The 22,386-nt window shown below is 41.3% G+C and overlaps 1 protein-coding gene across 2 annotated transcripts in view; it reads left to right on the plus strand.

Moving 5' to 3' along the window:
• Osbpl6 (oxysterol binding protein like 6) overlaps positions 1–22,386 on the plus strand; it is a 104,265-nt gene that overhangs the window by 61,818 nt on the left and 20,061 nt on the right. For both annotated transcript variants that reach the window (XM_059260751.1, XM_059260753.1), the window contains 5 exons: positions 3,183–3,257; positions 8,437–8,602; positions 10,289–10,422; positions 20,116–20,223; positions 22,230–22,367. In XM_059260751.1, coding sequence (XP_059116734.1) covers positions 3,183–3,257; positions 8,437–8,602; positions 10,289–10,422; positions 20,116–20,223; positions 22,230–22,367 — 621 coding nt within the window. The remainder of the gene's footprint in view (positions 1–3,182; positions 3,258–8,436; positions 8,603–10,288; positions 10,423–20,115; positions 20,224–22,229; positions 22,368–22,386) is intronic.

Raw genomic sequence — 22,386 nt, forward strand, 5'->3', positions numbered from 1 at the left:
ATGACTTTAGATCCTAACACAAAGGTCAAAGTAACTACTTTTCAGTGCTCTTCTCTTTCTCATGAGTAATTAACAAATGTAATTCTTCTCTAATTCAGACTGCTTTAATAACGTTCTTTGTATTGTCACTCTGAATATGTCAATAACAAACTACTGGTGTGTTTCCTAATCTGATGTAATTTATAATAAATTTTCACAAGCACTAAACACCAATATTTCTATTTAGAATATCTGCATCCCATGAATATAATTCTGTGTGTTCCTTTGAGCAATATACTTTAATGTGTTTCCCATTCTGTTCATAAAATTAGTGCTAAAGGGAAAACATGCCAATGATTTACAAGAAACTTGCAAAATTGTCATTTGTTTTGAGCTTATGATTTGTCTTGTTTTTAAGTCTTTATGTTCTAGTTCATGTCCAAGAGGGTAGAATCATTTTTTGCAGCCAGAAGAAGCCTTTCTTTAAATAAAAGAACTGAAGAGTGCTAGCATCCAAAGAACATACCTGTTTATGAGAGCTACTGTTTCAATCTGTCTCTGTAATGCATACCACCGAACAGATTCCCTTCACAGCCACTGTCTTGAGTGGACTGACTCTCAGCGAGTCTGAGCACCCTGCCCCTGGCTGGCTGTGGGGCCAGGACTCCCACCACAAGTCCATTTGATCCATTTTCCCCCCTGGAGGAAACAGAATATAGTTCTGGTTAATACATGTGCTGAGAAGTCATAAGGATTGTCCGAATCATCAGAGGAAACTGCTACAAAAGCAGGCAATCATTGAGTGAGTGACTTTTTCACTGATGCTGCCTTGCTTTGTTTGACCAAAGAGTGACACAAATGGTCCTTATGATTCTTATTTAGATGACGAATCTGAGGTCACCTCATCCCTACACTCACTTCACTCACTTTGCCTTTTCAAGAGGAGCAGATGTAGTTTTCAGTAGAAAGATAGACTTTGAATGAGCTATTAATCCCTCCAGGGAGCGTTTAGTTCCACTTGGACTTAAAGTATGTATCTTTTGGCTGGGGTGCTGCAGAATTTGCTGTCATCCCCTTTGAAGGTCTTCTGCTTGCCTAAGGCAACGGGTCTTCGAAGATCTATCAGGAGTCTCTCTGTGTAACTAGAACAGGACTGGCTCCTTCAACGTGCACACCCACTGGGGATGAATCAGTTCACCCAGCAGTGTCTGTAACCAGCAGGAACATCTTCACTCAGCAGTCTTTTGCCTACAGAAAGGTGTAACATTTTTACCATGGTAGATTAAGGACTCCTGCTCCCATTTTCTCCTCACTCTAGCTGTTTTTCCCTTCCCATTCACAAAGCTTTTTGATTATGAGAATTCCATCTAACAATGCCCAGTATTTTGTTTTGAGTTCATTATCCTCTTACTTTCCCAGATGACCACTATTGCAGCCAACTTGAGAGATTCTTGGATCATGACAAGCTCATTCTCTGTTGTTTGTAACGTAGGTCATTAGCCAGTTGTGAAGGACCCCAGGCTGTGTGGCAGTGGGAGTCGGGTGGCGATCATTATTGGTGTTGATATTGTATCATTGAACTTTGCATCCATCATTCTATAGTAGTTGTCATAGTGAAGGAATTATAAGATAGATCATTTTTTAATTGACTCCAGGAAGTAGAAAATGAAACATACCGGATTTTTGATAATAGCGTATTCTTGGTAGGGTAGATGGCTCACCTTACTTGAACGTGGAAGTTAAATGCTAGCCCTGTTTGCTCGTATTTGTACTGCATGCCATTGAGTTGTTGCTCTCAGAAATCTGTTGTGTGACTCTTGGAGTCAGCGTTGGTCTTGAAGGTTCTGTGGGGATTATCTTTTAAGAGAATAAGCATCCATGTCTCCCAAAACTTCAGAGTTCCTGGTTCTAATAAAAATCTCAATAACACTATTTAGTCAAAAGTGCTATAGAAGTACTGTGACCCTGTGTTAGTAATAGAATAAATTAGATACCAGGTCCTAGATACTGGAGGAATCATGAGGAGTAGGAAGAAGTACATAGTAACCAATCAAATTACCCATCATTCACGTGAAGATGACCTAGTGTGTCTCACATTCCAAAATTACACTGACATGCGAAGATGAGTCCTTCCTTTTATTACATTAAATGTGGAGATTTTGTTAGAAAACCTTTGTAGAAAATAGATTATATGTGTATGACACACATAAATGTGCAAAAGATTGGTGAAGTAAAAGCTGAAAGTAATTTGGAAAATTTAAAAGAGAATTGGAGATGTGAGAATTCAAAACATTTGTCATTCCAAACAGATGAAAGTAGTCGTGTGTTGTTATTGTTATTGTTGTTGCTGTTTTATGTGAATTGTTGGGTTAGTCTAAGAAACTTCTCTCTGGCTGACTGGAAGTAGAATTGTTGTTCCAATCTTGGAGAGCCAGGGTTTATAACAGTGAGGTAACATGAGAAGGAATGCCATCACCTCTAGGCTTCTTCAGGTTTTTGTACAGGGGCACACTACCAAGGGAAACCTTCATAACTGGTGTTGTTAGGCATTGGCCCTACACACTGAGGCACTTGAAGGCTCTTTAGCTCCCCCAAACCCCAATCTAGTAGGCCTGGCCTCCTTGGGAAATTCTTCAAGTTGAAGATCCCAGCACACCTGCTCACACTGAGTCCCTGCCAGTAGGCTTTTTGGTAGGGAATTGAGTAAGGGGTTAAAGAATCCTGTTTCTCTTCCCCTTATTCTTTTCTCTGAATACAATCTTTTCCCTATTACATTTTATATAATTACTTCCCCTGTGCTTACCTGTTTTCTTCACTACCATTTACTGGATGCCTTTTGACTTAATACAACATGTCAGCACCGTTTCAAAAAGTGGTGTGCACATTCATTTTACCTTAGAATCGCAGGCTCCTCGTGAGTGTGCTCATTCATAGCTCTCTGTCTCCTTTGGGGTAGGGATTATATTCAGGAAGTGAACTCACAATATTTGAGTGGTCTGCAGTGAGCATAAAGAACAGTTCTTGTGGCATGAATGTCCCTTTGACCTGTTTCAATGCTAAGACTTTTTTTTTTTTTTAAGAAAAGTCAATTACAGTTAAAACTTCCCTTTTCCTTTGTCTGATTATCTTTCATTCTCCCATAAACCCCCTCCTCTTCCTCCCTACCCCATGTTCTCATCCCCTTTTCTCCCGTTCACTGTCAGGAAGGGCCACCCGCGAAGGGCCAGTTCAGCACCACCCGGCGCCGGCAGAGGCTAGCGGCAGCAGTAGCTACAACAGTGAGTAGCTTTCAATCTCCAACGAGGAACTGGATGCAAGGGTGGCTTGCCTGTGACGTGCCATCAGGGCGCTGTGGGTCACCTGTGGCCGCCAGCTGACACCGCTTTTCAGCGTACTCTGGCTCTCCTTGCATGGCAGGAATTGGACGTGCGTGCTGGTGTTTGCAAAGGACAGCTAGTTCGTATCCCTGCCCTGCAACTGTCACTGGAAGAAATGATTGAAACTCAAGCTTAACTGAGTTTGAGACCCTGCATATGGGGCCCTGAGATGGGAGAGTTTTCTTAAATTATGGTGTTTTATTTATTGATTTTTCCAGACTGATCCCAGAACCTTGGTTAACTGGGTTTTTGTTTTCTAAGAAATGCCATGTTACTACAGAAACAAGTTGTGGGGTTTTTTTGTTGTTGTTGTTTTGTTTTTAATGTATGTAGTATGACTGAGAAGGGTGTGAGAAGGAAGTGAGAGGGTAAAATGTGGATTTTCCTGTCATCTGTACATAGCTACCCAAAATACACATAGCAAGGGAATTCACTTTCTAGAAAGAATATTGGCCTGGAAACTAGAAAATAAAGTTTGGAAATGAGCCGGCGGTGGTGCCCCACGCCTTTAATCCCAGCACTCGGGAGGCAGAGGCAGGTGGATCTCTGTGAGTTCGAGGCCAGCCTGGGCTCAGAGTGAGTTCCAGGACAGACACCAAAACTACACAGAGAAACCCTGTCTCGAAAAACCAAAAAAAAAAAAAAAAAAGTATGGAAATGAAAAACTACACAAAGTTAGATGGTGTCCATATGTAGATCTATATGTAGAAGGGTGTTTTTTTCCCTCAAGAGAGAAAAGAATGGATAGAAGGGCGTAGGTAGATAAAGTAAAGAATCATGACTGTCCATAGAGAATATGAAACCCAACACCGACCACAGAATCATTTGCTAGATAAAAGTGATTCATAATATTAATTCATCCCAAGAGCTTGTTCACTTTTTAAAATAATAGATTCCTGAGTTCATAGTAAATCATGGATGCTAGTTTTTAATCTGTTAAATATTTTCTGAGTTAATAACAATCTTATTCTAAATCTTATTGCTAAAATTAGGATATATTTCAAGGTTAGAATTGCTACTGAGAGGTTTTAGTAGACTAGCTCCTAGTGCAGGGGCTGTGGGTTTTCTGCTTGGTGGTCAGCTCAGGCGTGATATATAAGTGCTTAGCTAGACTGCGGGATAGAATTACTTTTGATTATTGAAACAACCAGTGACTTGGAATTAATTAGGGAACTGACACCTACATTGATAGTTTTACAAATATTTGAACCAAGTCATTACTGAAATTGCACTCTGGTGCAGAGGGCATATTCAAATGCAAATGAATGAAGTCCCTGCCCCTGGTTCAATAACAGATTTTGACAGTAGACATGTCTGACCAGTTAAAGGAATAAAATGGAGAAATCCAAATGATTTTTGTTGTTGTTGTTGTTTTGGTTTTTCAAGACAGAGTTTCTCTGTCCAGTAAGTGTTCTGTACTCTTAATTGCCGAACCCTCTCTCCAGCCGCGCTCTAGTTACTTTTTTTTTTTTTTTTTTGGACACAGGGTTCTCTGCGTAGCATTGGCTGTCCTGGAACTTGCTCTGTAGACCAGGTTAGCCTTGAACTCACAGAGATCCACCTGCCTCTGCCTCCCGAGTGCTGGGATTACAGGCGTGCGCCACCACCATCTGGCCCAAATGATCTTTAGAGAGCTAACAATATCATAGTCTGGAAAGCCAAGATCAGTTACCTTGTGAGAATGCTAAGGCTTCCTCCAATGATATGCTTCCAAAATAGCATGCAGGGAGGTGATTGCATTTTTCCTGGGTGCAAGTTTTAAGCTTGGGATGCATGCAATGAAAATAATAAAGTTAGGATTAGCACTTATTTGCATAAAGTAAGTTGATGTTTTCTTCAGTTGGAAGCAGAAGAAAAGGCTTTTTCATACAGGAAGCATTAATGCCCACATCCCAGCACAGCTGTGACCACAGAAATTATAAAAATAACTTAGATGATTCTAGTAAAAAAGGGTCCTGTCAACACTTAAAATAATCATGGAAATAACTAGGATTGGATGGTTACTGGCCCCTCTAGGATCCGTACTTTGGCTCTGTACCTAAGAGGCATTGAGCAGGATCCACCACTGACCCCTCACCCGCCTCCCCAACCCCAGTGGCCTGACTCTACTTCCCTGTTCCTTTTAGTGCCCCTTCTCTTCCCAACACTGGAGTTACCCCACATTTGAACCTGCCCTATCTTCTGAGAGGCCTTTTGCCCAGAATCCTTTCACAGAACCCTTGTCAGCTTTATCCCCTTCCACTCAGGCATCTGGAGTGAATGACTTTTGTACCAAAGAAGTCTGCCTGAGGAGATGTTTCCAAAACTTATTCTTGTTGGGCCTTAACACTGGCCCCCAGAATGGCCAACTTTCTCCGTTTAGCCAAAGCTCATAGAACGTCAAACAGGGAACACAGAAACACTGGCCCCCAACTATGGAACAACACCAAGGCTCCCCAAGCCACTAGTTCCTCAAACATATCCTTGAAAGCAAACTGCAGAGTATGGATGGGGAATTTTTCACCTTGGCTCAGCGAGACCTCTAAGCTCAGTATTGCTGGGCACACCAGTGTTCTTCCTTTCCCGGAGACCATTGCTACATTGGGGGCCAGCAGGCCTCCTGACAAATTCACTTCTCTTTTGACTTTATTTGTAGGTGAATTTTTAGTGCATCCCCTAACATTTCCATTCATACTGCAGTGACTGGTATCAGAATGTTCTAGAACCTTCCTCCCTGTCATAGGACTTCTAGGAAGCCTTGAGGTTCTTTCCTGAGCAGGGAGAATGGCCCATATTCAGCACTGAGGATTCTCAGCTCTAAGCATGGGGAGCTAGTGGCAGCTCCTATCCCAGCCATCGCTGAAGACAAGAAACTGGCTACCACTTGAAATGTTTTCTATCCAAATTATGTCCAAATATCAATGAATAAAAACAAAGTGAGTCCCCAGGATGAAGAAAATACTTACTAGTTAAATGCATATATCCTGGTTTATATTCTCTACCTTACAAATTCCTCAATTAAAATGACCCATTCAACACACTTTCTCTTAACAAGCAAACAAAAAATAATAATATTTAATTCATTTGGAAGTATATAAAAATTGTTCTTATCTTCCCAGGAAACTGTCTGATTACAATTAGTGTGAAATATTGGGAGTTTGTTCCCTGTGGGTCATATACAAAGCCAGTTCTTCTACTGTTTTAGGAGTCAGTTTAAACTTCCATTGTGTTCAAATTATAAATTTGTAAATTAGGTGTTTGTTCTCAGCATCTGATTCCAGCAGTTAGTGGAGAATCCTTTAGTGTGGACAGGGTGGGGCCTTCTTGGACTCCATGGGTTTTCATAGTGGCCCCCTCTGCCACACCTCCATAGGCTAACGTAGCCCCCTCCCCATCCATTCAGAAGAGACACTTATTCTGGCTAAATCCTTGAAGTATTGCGTGTCCCTGAGTGACACAAAACTCTTTCCCATGACCTTTGACACCCTGCGTCTCCCAACACCAAATACCAAACACATTTGTTTTTATTAATGTTCCTTTGTCTACCTTTAACCATTCCCCACACAGATCCCATGCTTCTCTTAGGTATTCCCAAAGATCCTCGGTCATGGTTATCACAGATGTACCCTAGACAAGAGTTCCCCAAATAAGGGAACACCTGCATTCCACTCTCAAATGACTCACTCCCTACTTGTCTGTCTTCCTTTGAGCCTGACAGATGGGCAGCTGTTGACAGCCCCCAGCACAGTGTCACTGGCATCCCCACTGAGGATAAGAGATAATGGCATTGGTCCCTCTGAATGCCTCAGAGACCATGTGTTAGCATGCTTAGCTTTGCTGGCGTTAGGGGGACGTTCCATGTTCTCTTTCTTCCTCAGTAACATCTTCTTCCCTTTGATAGCTTCCCAGATAAATTACTTACTGGCAGAGCTGAACTATATCAGCAAGGTACTCAGGCTAATAGTTGCCCATAAGCCAGATTTTTTTTTCTCTCCACCTTGTCTGTCTGAAAGAGCAAGAGAAAAAGAGAGAGAAAAAAATTTTTTTCCTATCCTCTCTCACGTACCAGATCCATGAAATTTAAACTATATATAAAAAAATTTAAATTGTTTTATAACCACCCCTCCCCCCTCCCAAGATATTACCTCCTTCCTCCTATGGAAATATGCAAATTAGCCAGGAGAAAGCGTTATCATTTCAATTGTAGGAAATTCCGTTTTTGTAGAATCTATAGTTTGTCTCCTCAGAGCAGCCGAATGAACACTTGTGCAGTAAGATTACAGGAAAAGTTACTGGTGGATTTGCTTCTATTTCCCAAGAATGATTGGCCAATAGCATTTGTGACCCTTGGGCTGACCCTTCTCAAAGGGACAAGAAAGCGCTTTGCCTTCACCCAACACAAGCCTAGTTCAGATCCAGTCTGGGCAGGGAAGTTCCTGTAGCCATTGGGAATGGTCTACAGTGGTGCAAACTTTTCTCTCTAGAGCTTTGCATGGGTGGCCCGTGCATAAACCACATTCATCTACACAACATGTGACACACACAAAGGCAGATGGCAGTCACTCACATTATATGTTTCATCTGTGAGTATATATTCTAATAAGTATATTTATGCCTGAGTCTCCTTAAGTCATTAGTGTATGTACTATAAACTTGTTTTTTTTCTGGTAGCTGTAGACCAAGTGAGTCTTTAAGTGTATTTGTACATATTTATTAAGATCCTGCCTAGGCTTAAAGACAGGTGAACATAAAGTGCCCTCTGTGTGGGAACAGGTCCACACATTAAGGTTCAGGTTGCTTTTTTCTGCCAGTTATTTTTGGGGACAAGTGAAGAAGCTTCAGAGGTGTGCTTTTTCATGCCATAGTCATTGTTCTTTGTAAGAATGAAAACCCAGTGAGTCCTAGGATTCTTGAACTATCAGAAACAAGGCCGCTTCCTCCTTCCCAGCCTACACTGCTTACAGAATCAGTGAGGACTGAGGCTCTGAGCATGTCAAAAGAAAGGAGTAGAACCTTGTAAAGGATAGGAGGGCCCTGTCTGCGCAGGAGACGGGAGAACGGGATACGGCGACACTTGGATAATGGACATCTTCCCTTCCAGGTCCCTTTCAGCGCCACCATGTCACCGGTGCGTCTGCACTCCTCCAACCCCAACCTTTGTGCAGATATTGAGTTCCAGACCCCTCCTAGCCACCTCACCGACCCTCTGGAAAGTTCCACGGATTATACAAAGCTACAAGAAGAATTTTGTCTGATTGCGCAGAAAGGTAACACAGCAAGGTGTCTTCTTTACCGTGGAGAATTTGATGAAAGATCAGTGTTTTATCGGCATGCAGGTTGACTCTCTGGTCACTGTGCTGCTCTCTGAGTTTCACCTGTCAGATATTTACAGCACAACCAGATGTCACTTTAATTTCTGAAACAACCATTTTTATCATTTTCGCTGTGGATATGTCCATAGATACCGTCTTCTAATGCTTCATAAATGCATTTTTAATTGCTTTCTTAAACTGGATGCTAATATCATGATCAGAGCCAATAGTATTCTATGCAGCTCAGATTCATAGGCAGTATCTTTGCTTCTGGGGTGCGGTGGCAGCAGTTGGAGAGAGATAACACCTAGGTAAACACAGAACACACAGGGAGAGGGTGAACTCGATGGCAGCCCCCGAGAGAGCTTTGTTTGGTTACAGTCCTGAAGCTTCCAAGGAACTCAAGTTTCAACAGTGTTTGAAAGCCTCTGTTAAAACCACAGGGTTTTTCAGCAGACATACAGATTCTCCATGCAAGGGGGACAAAATGGACAGATCCATGCCTTTATTGGACTCTTTGGAAAGGCATCAGGAGGCGCTTGTAAAATCAACAGGGGGATTAATTTCAGCTTTCAAGTTGATGGTGGAACGTTACACATGAAATAATAGATTGTGAGGCAGGAGTTTGAGCTCAGTGTGGGACACCTACCTTCCTTGCTCAGGCTCTGGATTCCATCTCAGTACTGCAAATAAAAACAATTGCAGTCTCCTCTCCAAAACAGATTGTGAATTCTTTAGGTCCCTGACACCTCCACACTTCACTCTATCTGCCCACCCCCCTCCCTTAATTCAGGCCACTCTTTTGTACTAGATTTAATACCTCTAAAAATAGCCTTTTATCAAATAAGCAAGTCTATTTTTGAAGACTTCACATGCTTTTCAAATGCTGTTAATATAAAAATAAGAATTCTAAGTTCAACCGTTTGTGGTTCAAACCACAAGACTGCCTCAGATTTTCCCAATATGACTTGTCAGCTATGTAGGAAAGGAGAGGAGGAGGAGGGTTGTTTTGATTGTTGCTTTTAAGTCAAAGCACCTTTGATACCGAGACACTTGGTGCCGAGAAAGCAATACCAATGCTCTTTTCAAATCCAGATCATCTCCCACTCCAAAGAAAGTAGTCAGAACTTCTGGATCCACTTCCTATTTTATGTTGACAGGACTCGTAAAATATTCTTTTTTGGAGGTGTACACTCTGGAAATAACTCTGCTGCAATAACTCTGGAGTTGCATGACACTTTCACAGAATGGCTATAAATATTATTATCAAACATGACAAACAAAACATGCTTTCTTTTCCTTCTTGAGATGTAAGTTAATTTCTAAGTATTGATGTTTAGGATTGATGTTGATATTTTGTATGTTGCTTCCAAATCTGTGTTGGCTCATCTGGTATGAAATATAAAAATTTCCATTTTGTTAATTACCAGTGGCATATTTGTTTTGAGTATGGATATTCAGATAGATTCTATTTAAGGCTAGTTTTTATTTTTTATTTTCTAAAGGCTGAGTTTTTAGTCAGAGTATAACCTAGTCTCTCTGGAAAATGTCTAGATAGGAGCTAGTGTCCACAGACGTAGACGTCCTGTGTGTTCATCCTCCTACAGTCAATGTTTGTCTCTTGCTTCTCTCTCTACTCAGTGCATTCTCTTTTGAAGTCTGCATTTAACAGCATAGCCATAGAGAAGGAGAAACTGAAGCAGATGGTTTCTGAGCAAGACCACAGCAAAGGCCACAGCACACAGATGGCCAGGCTCCGACAGTCACTGTCACAGGTAAACCCAAGAGTTTTCTAATGCATGATGAACAGAAGATGCTAGGCAAAGGATGAGGGAAGGAGGTCAGCATCACCAGGGATGGCATGTCCCTCTGATGTTCTCCCAAGACATTGCAGAGTCAGTGTTGAGTTTTGGTAGTTTTCCTCTCTAAAAATGTCAAGAGTGAAAATGAGCAATTATTGCTGAGTACATATAAATTGTTATTTTAACTATTTGAGTTAATGTCTGGGGTCATTTGTCAGATGATTCCTGATTTTTAAAAAACAAAACAAGCATTTATACATGGCTTACATGTTGAAGGAATATTCCAGAGTATATTCAATGCAGTGGTAAATAGAACAAAATCTCCTGGGTCTTCCATGCTTTATATATTTTCCAATTAGATTTTAATCTGTTGAAAGTTACTAATGACTGTGAATAGGTAACAAATAGGTAAATGGGTAATGATTAATTAATAGTAAATAGGTAACTACTAATTATCTATTTCTTTTCTGATTTGCACTCTTAGGGTTTTCTTCTGTCTGTTATGTTCCTGAACTAGACTTCTATATCTTCGAATATGTTATATTTTATTTTACTAATAGTAATCATACCCCTGTATACCTCAGAGTTGAGGTTTCTGTTACAAATTCTTAAAAGCCACACATTTCTTCCTCTGTAATGAACATTTTCTTTGGCCAGTCCTTAATTGCCCTCAGCTTGATTCCTTTGAGCATGCAATGCTGTTATGTGATTTTTGTGTGAGAACTCAGTGTTTATATAAATATTGTTCACTTCCTGGTGCCTTGGATCAGAGTGAAGGAGCCAGCAAATCCTGGGTAAGTGGCTCTCCTTGTGGATCCAACCCTGCTTGAGTATCTCCCATAGTCCCTCAGAATGAAATGTGAACTCTCACCTCTGTGGGTTTTGTACCTGATCTGTCAGCGTTTTCAGTATTCAGTCTCCTGTAATAAAGTTACAATATCTAGGCTACACGTCCCCCGCCACCACGAAACACTATCAGCTGGGGTATATATGCTCCGTCCAGTGCCAATCCGGGGCCTCAGGAGCATGTGCATCACCACAGCAGCTGTCTGGCAGCCTGCAGAGGCCTTCCCTCATAACCTAGCAAAGGTTCTGACATCTGCTCATGCCACTGAATCCATTCTGTGCTCTGTTAATATTAGTTGATCTTCCGACTCATTATGGTGAATGTACCATGAAGCAGAAAGATCAAGAGTAGTCAAACACATCGATATCATCTTGAAGACACATAAAACACATCCTGAATCCCAAAGTGATGCAGTGTTTTTAGTATGTTTGATGATGTCAGCTTAGTGACATAAGTTGAACATATACTGAGAAAAATAAGAAAATGTGTTTCCTGCTTGCTGCTCGCTTGCTTTTGTTTACCTCTCATTAAGACAAAGAATTGGCTTGAGGTCTGGGGATATAAGTAGGCTGATAGAATGCTTGTCTAGCATGCACAAAACGCCCAGGTTCAGCCCCCAGCACCACAGAAAACTGGGCAGGCCATATGCTTTATAATGCCAACACTCAGGACATGGAAGCAAGAAGATCTGATGCTGAAGGTCTTCCTTGGCTCCATAGTGATTGTGAAGTCGGCCTGGGATTCATGAAACCCTGTCTCAAAAATGGGTAGAGATCCAGGATTTGGCTTTGAAGGAATCTAGAAATGACTAGGAAGGGAGATTGCAGTGGGAGAAAGTTCATTTGTATATATATTTAACTGACTAGATAGTGTGCAAGATATGGACTGTCACAGATCTGGTTTCCAGGAAGCCCGTGATCTTGTTGGTAAGTGAATACTGTCCACCCAGGAAAGAGTTAAAGGGACCACGCTGTACCAGACACAGCAGTGCTTGGTGGGACAGATGTCTAGGGTTCTGTTTGTTGAGAAGCAAGAGATCACTGAGCCAAAAGCACAGCCATTGATCTGACATCCTCAAGACAGGTCTGAGGGGATGAAGAAGGACCCAGCGCTAGAGTGATGGTGTGAAATCAGCCATACACCCTTTGAGTTCAGATACTTCCCTCTCTTGAGAGATGCTTATTTGCATCTTGATTTAGGGACTTGGCAGATTTTTCTTGGGTTGTTTGGTTTAGGGTTTTTATACTTCAATTTTTCTCCTAACCGAAGGACTCAAAAGAAAGTAATTTGGGACTATCAAGACCATTTCACATTAGCCACTGGGGAATTCGATGCTTACACTTGTGTGTCATACCTTTGGCCGTGCTAACATTATCATGCCCATCTGTACACTCCAGTTGCACCAATGAAACACAGGCTGACCACTTTTGCTGTCGCTGCTGTGGTGATTTCTGTTTTGGAAAATCACGACAGCCTTTGCTTAGACATTCATTTTTCTGACAGGCACTCCTTCGTAGTGAATTAATGCTGGTGTTTTGAACACTCGATAGGGCTCTAGAGAATTGGTGAATGGGGAAATTCTTCCATGGGTAGTCATTAGATGGTAACCAGCCCATTGAGACACAATGGATTATATTGCTTTCAATGATAAGGAAGGCTTAAAGAAGTCTAGCTACCAGAAATTGAAAACATTATGGCACCCTGTATGTATTAGAAAGATTAGTGGAGAAAGAAATGGAGAATGGATGAAACGAAGGCAGAACCAGTTGGTCAGACTCATTATTTGAGGTAATTTGAAACTGTCTTATGATACGTGAGGTAATAATCCCAAACCAAAGAGGTTTTATGGTTGATAGAGCAAGGACTGGGTTTGAGACACGTTATAGGATCAACATGGCCTGGTGATCGGCTGAACATTAGAAAGGGTCTAGAAAGCAGAATCCAGCCTGGCTTGATAACACAGTATGTGAGTTCTTTCTCCCCAGAAAAGGGAGAAGAGAAGGGACATATTTATCAGAGGGTTGTGACAAGTGATTTTGTAGAGGACGCTGACGTGTCTGCAGGCCATCTAGCATGCCAGTGGATATATGGATCTCCATCTTGAGGGGCATAAAGGAAGATAAGGAGACCTCAGCATCCCAGGGAAAGTGGAGATGTTGTTGAATGATATTTTCAGACAGAGGGAAGAGGACCACAGTGCTGGTGCTTCCACAGAGAACATCAATGTTTTAAGGGCAGGGGGTCTTAGTTTTGGTTACTATGGTTGTGGTGAAACACCATGACCAAAAGCAACTTGGTGAGGGAAGGGTTTGTTTGTCTTACATAATCTGAATTACACAGTCCATCAAGGGAAGCCAGGACAGGAACTCAGACTGGCCAAGAACCCCAAGGCAGGAGCTGATGCAGAGGCCATGGAGGAGTGCAACTCGCTGGTCTTGTTCCTCATGGGTTTTTTTTGTTTGTTTGTTTGTTTTTTAATAAAACTCAGGACCACCAGTCCAGGGATATACCCACCCACAAGTGATGGGCCCTTCTTCATCAATCACTAATTAAGAAAACGTCCTACAGGCTCGCCTACAGTCGATCTTATGGAGGCATTTTCTCAATTGAGGTGTCCTCCTCTCAGATGACTTTAGCTTGTGTGCAGTTGACGTAAAACTAGCCAGGACCAGATTAGAGAAATCCAATGGAGATCCAGGTCAAGCTGGCAGAGAAATGGCAAGTGATGGCCACTGAAGTCAAGGGTAGATCATTCCTTGGCCCTTTTGGCTAAGGTCAAGTGGAGACCAATCACTGGTAGAACTTCGAGAGTCTTAACAAGGAAAATACTTTTAAAAAACATCCTATTTAGCGGCAAATAGCATGCGAACGGAATGAAGTTCTTGAATATGCTAGTTATAGCAGCACGTGTTTGTTATTGGGAGCCGAAAGAGGACAAGACTCTGAAAGTAGGAAACATCAGTAGGGGCAGTGTGGCCAGCACTTTTTGCACAGTCCCACCTTGAATATAGTATTCAAGACTGTACAAGCACCAAATAGTTGGAGTGTGTTGAGATAGTTTGTCTCCACACCCTGTGTATATTTTCATATAGTAGCCTAACTTCATGTTAGAGTGAGCTTTCAGGTGACCGAAGGACACCTTTGGTCCATATACACTGTGAGCAGTTGAGAACCCCCAAATGTCTTCCTCATGGTCTCCCCGCAGAGAGGGAGGAAGGCGAGAGATGGCAGTTAATTTACATAGACAGACATTGTTAAATGTGACATAGGTCCTAGTTGATAGATATCTAATGATTAAAATGGTGCGTTTTCAGGAAAGCTTTTCAGTATGTATCATATCAACTCAACAAGGTCCGGCATCCTTTCAGCAGGCACATAGCATGTGAGGTAGATGAGATCAGCATTCTGCACTACAAGCCTGGCATAAATTGTTACCTGCTTTGAGCAAGTAGGCACAAGGCTGGAGAGCCCCATAAACTCCTCTTCCCTAATCTATGTAGACACAAACACAACATAACTGTGTAATTTTACCCCTCGTAAAACATAACTTTCACCGCCATGACAAGCCTAGATGGTGGACATACATGATGGAGCAGGATATTTCCTGTGGCATCTGTGCCTCATAGGTGACCATATTTAGCTTCAGCCCTCTTTTCCTGAACACTTAAAATCAAATTGCATAGTATAAAGCTAAGGCTGCCTTGGCAATCCCAATTAACAAAACATTAACGTATTGGGGTGTCCATGGGTTTTTTTTTTTTTTTTTGTATGCTGCATGGCTGTGGCTGGTTTGGTTTCTCACCCCAGAATTTGTGCACAGCTTGTGCTCATATAGTGTAAATTGAGTCCATATAAATGTGAGCACCAGCATCTGACCCATCTACTCCAGCTGGAATTACTGAATTTCACTAAATCAACATGCCACAGTCATTAAGGACGTCATTATTTTGTGCATTGCTGAGAGAGAGGGAGAAAAACCATTGCCATCAATTGAACTGACAGAGTGCTTCAGAGGCGCAGTGCTGTGGGGGAAATGTGCATTGAGAATTATTGAAATATGTTAAGACTGAGACTGTAAGCAAAAGGTTGGCTCAAAGCACATAATGGCATAATTTAACACCCCAGCTGTAGCATCCGTCACCCTCGCTGTCCACAAAATTGCACATACCACAAATAGATACTCTGGAATGGGAGAAAAATTCCAAGTCAGTTTATTTGTTTCTGAATTCTACAATTCTCTGGGACTTCAGGAAATCTAAGGGTGTGAAGATTTTTTTCATTCAGTCCTTTCCAATTTTTTTAATATCAAGTTTCAATGATATTGTCTCTGTAGGTCTATGCTGATATCACAACATATTTATTGTAGTAAAACTTTGTGACTACCTAAGTGTCAAATAATAGGAACCCATTGCCTACTGCACAGCTGTCTAAATCATCTTTATAAAAGAGTTAGAAACACGTGTTTGTGACCAGAGATGAAAGTGCAGATCAGAAGTAAAAATGGTGCACCTGGGAAACAGTATAAACCGTGCAGAGGCCGCAAGAGCTAGGAACAGTGACACACTGGTAACACCAGTTGGGTAGTATGGTAGGAATTCAAAAAAATATTTTAGACTTTTCTTCATTTTCTAAATATAAAATTATTTTTTAATTGGGAAGAAAAAAAAGGATAGTTGCCCAGAATTTGTTTGGCTGTGTAGTGGTATTTGCTCCACCCATGACCTTGGGCTATATGGCCTGAAGGAGGCGGTGCTTCTTGCCATCATAGTGAACTCTTGAAAGGAAGAAGGGCCCATGCCACGAAGCCACATGGCATTACCTGCTCTCTTGTATCTTCTCCTGGTGGTAGCTTGCAGCATCTGCCTGATTCCACCCTTCTTCATCTTCATCTTCACTAGGAATGTATGGCCTAACCTTGTTCTGCCTCGCCATTGGCCAAACAACTTTATTTTTCAACCAATGAGAGCAACACATATTCACAGCATACAGAAAACATCCCACAGCATGGCTGTATTTTGCATAATATTCTCACTTCTTTTGAACCCGCTTTACTCTTGCTGAGTGTTATTAATCCTTCTCCAGCTCAGGCAGTCATGTGTCCTTCCCAGAACCCACAATTCCACTTAGTAAAATCATCTTGCCAGTGTCTCTCTGAGTCTAAGTTAAATTCCCATCTATTGTCTGAAGAAGTTGGGACTTAAGGGTTGATTATGGTTCAGAACTTCAAAGGGTAACTTTCTAGATTGAGCAGGAAGGAACTGCTTTGTGTGTGTGTGTGTGTGTGTGAAGTGTTAGACATTGGTATGTTTAAGGACGGAGGCAGCAGGATGAGTATGCTCTGTGGGGTCTTCTTCACAGTCTAGGCTCACTAGTAAATGCAGATGCTCCCTGTATGGGTGCTCAGTGAAGACTGTAGGCACCACACACCACTTCACAGTGCTTCTCCCTGTCAGCCTTGGCCCTGTGTGCAAAGCAAATCAGTACTCTCCCAGGCAGGCCTCAGTAGTTTCTCTTGCTCAGCGGCTGGCACCAGTGGCTGGAATCTGCCTCCCTTTTCCTTGTTTGTCCCTGTTTACTCTCCCTGAGCACATGCCCTACACTATTTTTACCATCTTTGTGTTCTTTGATATTATTATCACTCCAATTGCCATTGCTCTTTCAATGCCTGTATTCTTCAGCATTTTCAATTCCCACGATACCGATAGCAAATGTGGTGCTGGACCCTGCTGGGGAACGCTATGCCCAGCTCTCAGTCAGAATTGGCTGCAGCAAATTTCACAAGCAGACTGACGATCAAGGCAAAAAGGAGGAGCCAGCCTGGGGAAGGTTGCTAAGATGGGCTGATGCATGCATGGTTGCGGCTTGAGTTTGCCAGAGTTGGAGTGACTTATTTCTGCTTTGTGTCATATGACAAGCCTTGTATCTACCACTGCTTATATATTATCAAGGAAGTTATTTCTTTCCAATATTTGCTCCGAATTCCATGTAGGTGATGCCTGTTTGAAATCAAAGTAGGATATAGTCTTTAGGTTTTTTTAGGTTTGCTACAACTTTGAAATTTTGGACTAGTAAAATGCATTGTGCTGCACATCTAAGTAGAATCCAAGCTTTTTTCTTTTGTACAATGTCAACATATTGGCAACAAATTGTAATTATTCACCTTGTAAATTAGCACATGTCCTTGATCTTAAGTACTAGCAATAATTTCAGAAAACTTACTTTTGAAGTTTGAAAAACTTAAAAGTAAAAAAAGAACAGAATTAAGTCCCTTTGTTCTTTCTCTCGGTGAGGAACACACTTAAGACTTTTCTTTGGTTACCGTGATACCTGTTTGCTACACAATTGAGAAAACGGGGTTTTAACACTAAGAAAATTGGAGGTATACAATTGTTCTTCAGAATGGTGGTCTGGAAGCACCATGCAAGATCTCAACTTGGCATTTTATTCAGATTTGAAAAGGGCTTCAGAAGTTACCTACCACAGCTGCCTTACTTTGAAACTAAAGAAACATAGCCCTTAGCCCGGACACAGTAGCACAAGTCTGTAATCCGTTTTCAGGAGGCTGAGGCAGGAGGATTCCAAGTTTTAGGTTTAGCATGGGCTATTTAGTGAGGCCTTGTCTCTAAAGAGAAATAAAGTCAGGGGGTGAGGGAATGTAGACCCCCAACAGCTTATGTATCTTAGATACTTAGTCTTCAAATCTAGGAAACTGCATCTTGTCACTCCCAGAATTTTTCCCATTTTATAATTACCAGAAAAAAAGGTTATCATATTTAAAACAAAAAGCATCTCTTTTAGTTCCTTTCCTACTGATATTAATACTTACAGGTTTCCCTGGGTGTCCTTCCGTGTGTCTGTAGGCAGGATCATATTTAATGCAAACTGGCTAAGAAGAGGGTTTAAGTGAGCTCTTAATATTTTTAAATCCCCAGAGGAAGCGGTTTACAGTATTCCTTGTAAATGGGAAAAAGTATTTCATGTTCCCTCACCAAGGAGCTTTACTCACTCACGCTTGTGGTTAATTCATGAACACTGTTCCAGTGTCAGCAGAAGGTGTGGTCATTTTAAAAAGAACGGATGGTCGAGATTGATGGGAAAACCTCAGGTCGACACTGATTCTGCCCATCAGCTCATCACATGCCTTGCCAAAGCCCTCCCACTTACAAAGTGTGGCCAAGTAGATCTGGCCCGAATATTTCAACAACTGTTCGCACTTGTGGGCACAGGAAAAAACTGAATGAACAAGTGAACTCCATACAAAGGATGAGACTAAAGCAGCTGGGTTTTTTTTTCAAATTCTTAAGTGATATTTTGCCCCTATCAAAAATGATTTGAGCACTTTTACCAGATGACAAGGTACTAGAATTCTTCCTCTAAGGCACTTGGTTTACTTACACACATCTCTTTTCTAACACATTCATGGTTTCTTAAGTAGACGGACATTTTTCCCTCTCCTCACATGTAATGCTGTTAGATCAGTATTCACCTGAATCCACCCACACTTCTCACATCAGACGCAGTGTGTTGCTTAACACATCCTATAAACTAGTTATAAAGGCTTTAAAACAAAAGCTGTAAGTGATTCTGTCCTCAAAACACAACTGGAGTTAAAGGTTGGAACCAGGCTGGGGAAAGGAGAGGAGAGGCAAGAAGTCTTTGCTCTATGCTCCAGGTGTACTTCTTGCCCAGTACAGGTGTCGGGTTTTGATCCTTACGTTTACTGAGTATTTGAATGGGTTCAGTTACAATTATCAAATTCTGCTCACACACATTTTGGTTTACCATATCTATTGACTCTGAATGAAGCAGAATGCACATTCTGCAGGGTAGATGCTCTTTAGTGAGCCCTGGCATATATTGTTTACTCTAAAACATCCATGTCCATTTCAGAATTCCCATTTTTAACAAAAGGAAGGTATTGCCCATCTTGGAACAGGCCTTGTCCTCGCATAGGCGTTTTACCTGAAAACCCCTGTGAGCTGAATCCTGACACAGAAATGATCATATTTGCACGCATCAGTGTGAAGTGTGGAAGGCTCCCCATGCCTTGTGCACAGGGGCCCTGTGAGGGGCACGCTTATGTGAAGCTGTTCTGTTCTTGCACTAAATGCAGTTGCTGCGTGTGCTAGACTGTGTCGATGGTGTTTCACCGATGTGTACTGCTGGTGTGTTCCAAGCACTGTGATGTACTGACACTCTGAGTTGGTTTGCTGTTGGACTCATGCTCTGGTTATGGTTGTCCATGTCTACACTTTTCAGCAAAAGCACCTTTTGTGTATCCCACTGTACTACCAAGAGGATTAGTTACAAGCTCCCGAAAAAATCAAAATATCCATTTCCTTTGATCAGACTGAGAATAATTCTGTACACTAAAGTCAGTTGATTAATTATTCCAAGTATTTTTGAAATGATGACCTGTCTTTGAAATGAATCCTCAACTTTAGAGAGTAGAACAAAGAAAACTATGAGAGAATCAATATCTTTCATCCCAGACTGCACAAGGTAATATATATGTGGTGGTAGACTGGTCTTGGATGTAATGGGTCTGCCTCTAAGGAGGAGAAATCCATGTATCATTTTTATGAAGCCCATTAAATATTTCAGTTCACTAACCTACTTAAGTAGTGGTCTTACATTACAAAAAGTTAATGTCGTAACTCTCAGCCATTTATTTCCCTCTTAACTGATACGGTCCAGCGCATGGTAAAGTCTGAGCTAAGAGCATCTCAGAATTTTGTTGTCTCAGGTTGTCCCTTGTATTTGTTTATAACACTCGCTTATTAATTTGCCGTTACAATTGCAGTTTTTGTTACTTTAAGGCACTCAACCAGAATGCTGAGCTCAGGAGTCGGCTGAACAGAATACACTCAGAGTCTATCATTTGTGATCAGGTTGTCAGTGTAAATATTATCCCTAGCCCTGACGAGGTAAGGCTCATTATGAATGGATATAGAACACCTGTTTTATGACATCTAAATTACTGCCTATTTTTGCTTATTTTAAACAGTTGTTTTCTGTTAGTGATAGTCTCTCCATAAATGTTTGTGTTGCAGACAGCTCAGTAGTCTTTGAAGTAAAAGATGTTTGTGAACTTGACATCATGTATTCTGGGTGACTGCTGTCTCTTTTTATTTATTTCAATATCCACCTGATGTCACCGAATATTTAATTTATGTATCTAGTCCAGCTTGTTTATTTTCTGCATCTGTTTTATTCTTCTTTTTAACATGTTCATTTATCACCAAATGTCTAATGAAATGCTGGAAAAGTTTTAGCTGACAAATTGTTAAATAAGAATTGCTTAAAGGTTTCTTTGGAAGAAGTTATCTAGGGAGGGAAGCGACCTCTTCCTGCTAAAACAAAGCTAATCGTGAGCTGCCTTCATGATGGCTCAGGCAGTCAAAAGCCAGCAGGGACTGGAAGTGGGGTAGGGTGCTTGCCTGGCATGCGGAGGCCTGGGGACAGGTGACAGGTGTGAAGTGAAAATTCACCGTGTGCTGCAGCCTGTTCTAACCAGTCACACTGTGCTTCATGTGTCATTATCAATAACCTCTATAGTACACGCTATTATTCTATTTTTTATATTGAAGATATGGCATGAAAATAGAAAAACATGCAGGATGTAGGCTAAAATGTGTATAAGCTTTTGTAAAATTACTGTTTTATTAATCGTTAGAAATTAAAGCTTTGTGCATGGCAACGCATCTAACGAAGGGAGAGTTTAAACTAATACTAAAGTCATATTTGCATGAAAGCCATATGTTTTACCATAAATCAGACTCAAGCATCCTGCTGGAAAGATCCCAAGGCATCCTACCTTTGACTTAAGTTGTCTGTCCACTGTTTCTGTTCACCTTTAGGGTCCCACTGAACTCTAATCACATTTATATCCACTCAGTTGCTCAGGATCTAGGAATATTTCTAAGATTGGTTAATGAAAAAATATTTAGATCCAGCAAGGTGACTCAGTGAGCCAAGGCACTGGCCACCAAGTCTGATGACCTGAGTTTAGTCCCTGGGGAACCACACAGTGGGGGAGAGCAGAGTGCTGTAAGTTGTCCTCTGAACCACCCCCTCATACACATGTACATGTGCGCCCCATATCTACACCCAATACATACATGTGATTTTAAAATTACTTAATAATTCTTAGTTGAACTCTTCAACCTGAAAAGTGAATTAAAATATATATTATAGTCTTAAAATTCTTTCTAAATAAATTTATCTTCCTTGAAAGCAGTTGTTTGTACCTTAGCACACATAAACAGTATTTTTCTTGAAACAAAATTCAGTAGTCTAGACATGTTTGATTGGTTTAAAATTCATGATTTAATTGGAAATCAAATTATATATCTCCTATTTCAGAAATTAGTCTTATACATCACCAGCCTAGTTGTCTCAAGACATTTCTGTAAATACTTCCTGAGGTTTAATTTACTGCTTAAAGCAATGGTTCTCAACCTGTGAGTCATGAGCCATTGGGGGGGGGGGGGGTGTTGCATATCAGATAGTTACATTACAATCATAACAGTGGCAACATCACAGTTATGAAGTAGCAGTGAAAATAATGTTATGGTTGGGAGTCACCACAACATGAGGAACTGTATTGAAGGGTCACAGCATTAGGAAGGTTGAGAACCACTGACTTAGACTATGACTAGTAATGACAGGCCTAAGACCACAGTCAGTTCACATTTTGAATAGGGGTTTCACCTGTTAAATTGCATTTGCTACCAATAGAGCATATTGTAACATCATGGCCTTTCAGTTCTGCCTTTGGGAGTCTCTAGGCACAGTAGATGGTAGCAAGTGAAACTTGGTCACTCGTGTTAACAGACAGTTTGGAATTCTCTAGAAAATCTAATTTGGAGGAATAGCAGTGCTACTAGGAAGGAAAACATGATTCTGTCATATGCATCTCTCTCTCCCACAGGCTGGTGAGCAGATCCATGTCAACCTCCCTCTGTCCCAGCAGGTGGCCAATGAGAGCCGCCTCTCCATGTCAGAATCTGTGTCAGAGTTCTTCGACGCCCAAGAGGTGCTCCTGTCTGCAAGTTCCTCAGAGAATGAGGTAAGGTTCCAGTGTGTGT

Source organism: Peromyscus eremicus, chromosome 4 (assembly GCF_949786415.1).
Source record: "Peromyscus eremicus chromosome 4, PerEre_H2_v1, whole genome shotgun sequence".
Classification (NCBI taxonomy): domain Eukaryota; kingdom Metazoa; phylum Chordata; class Mammalia; order Rodentia; family Cricetidae; genus Peromyscus; species Peromyscus eremicus.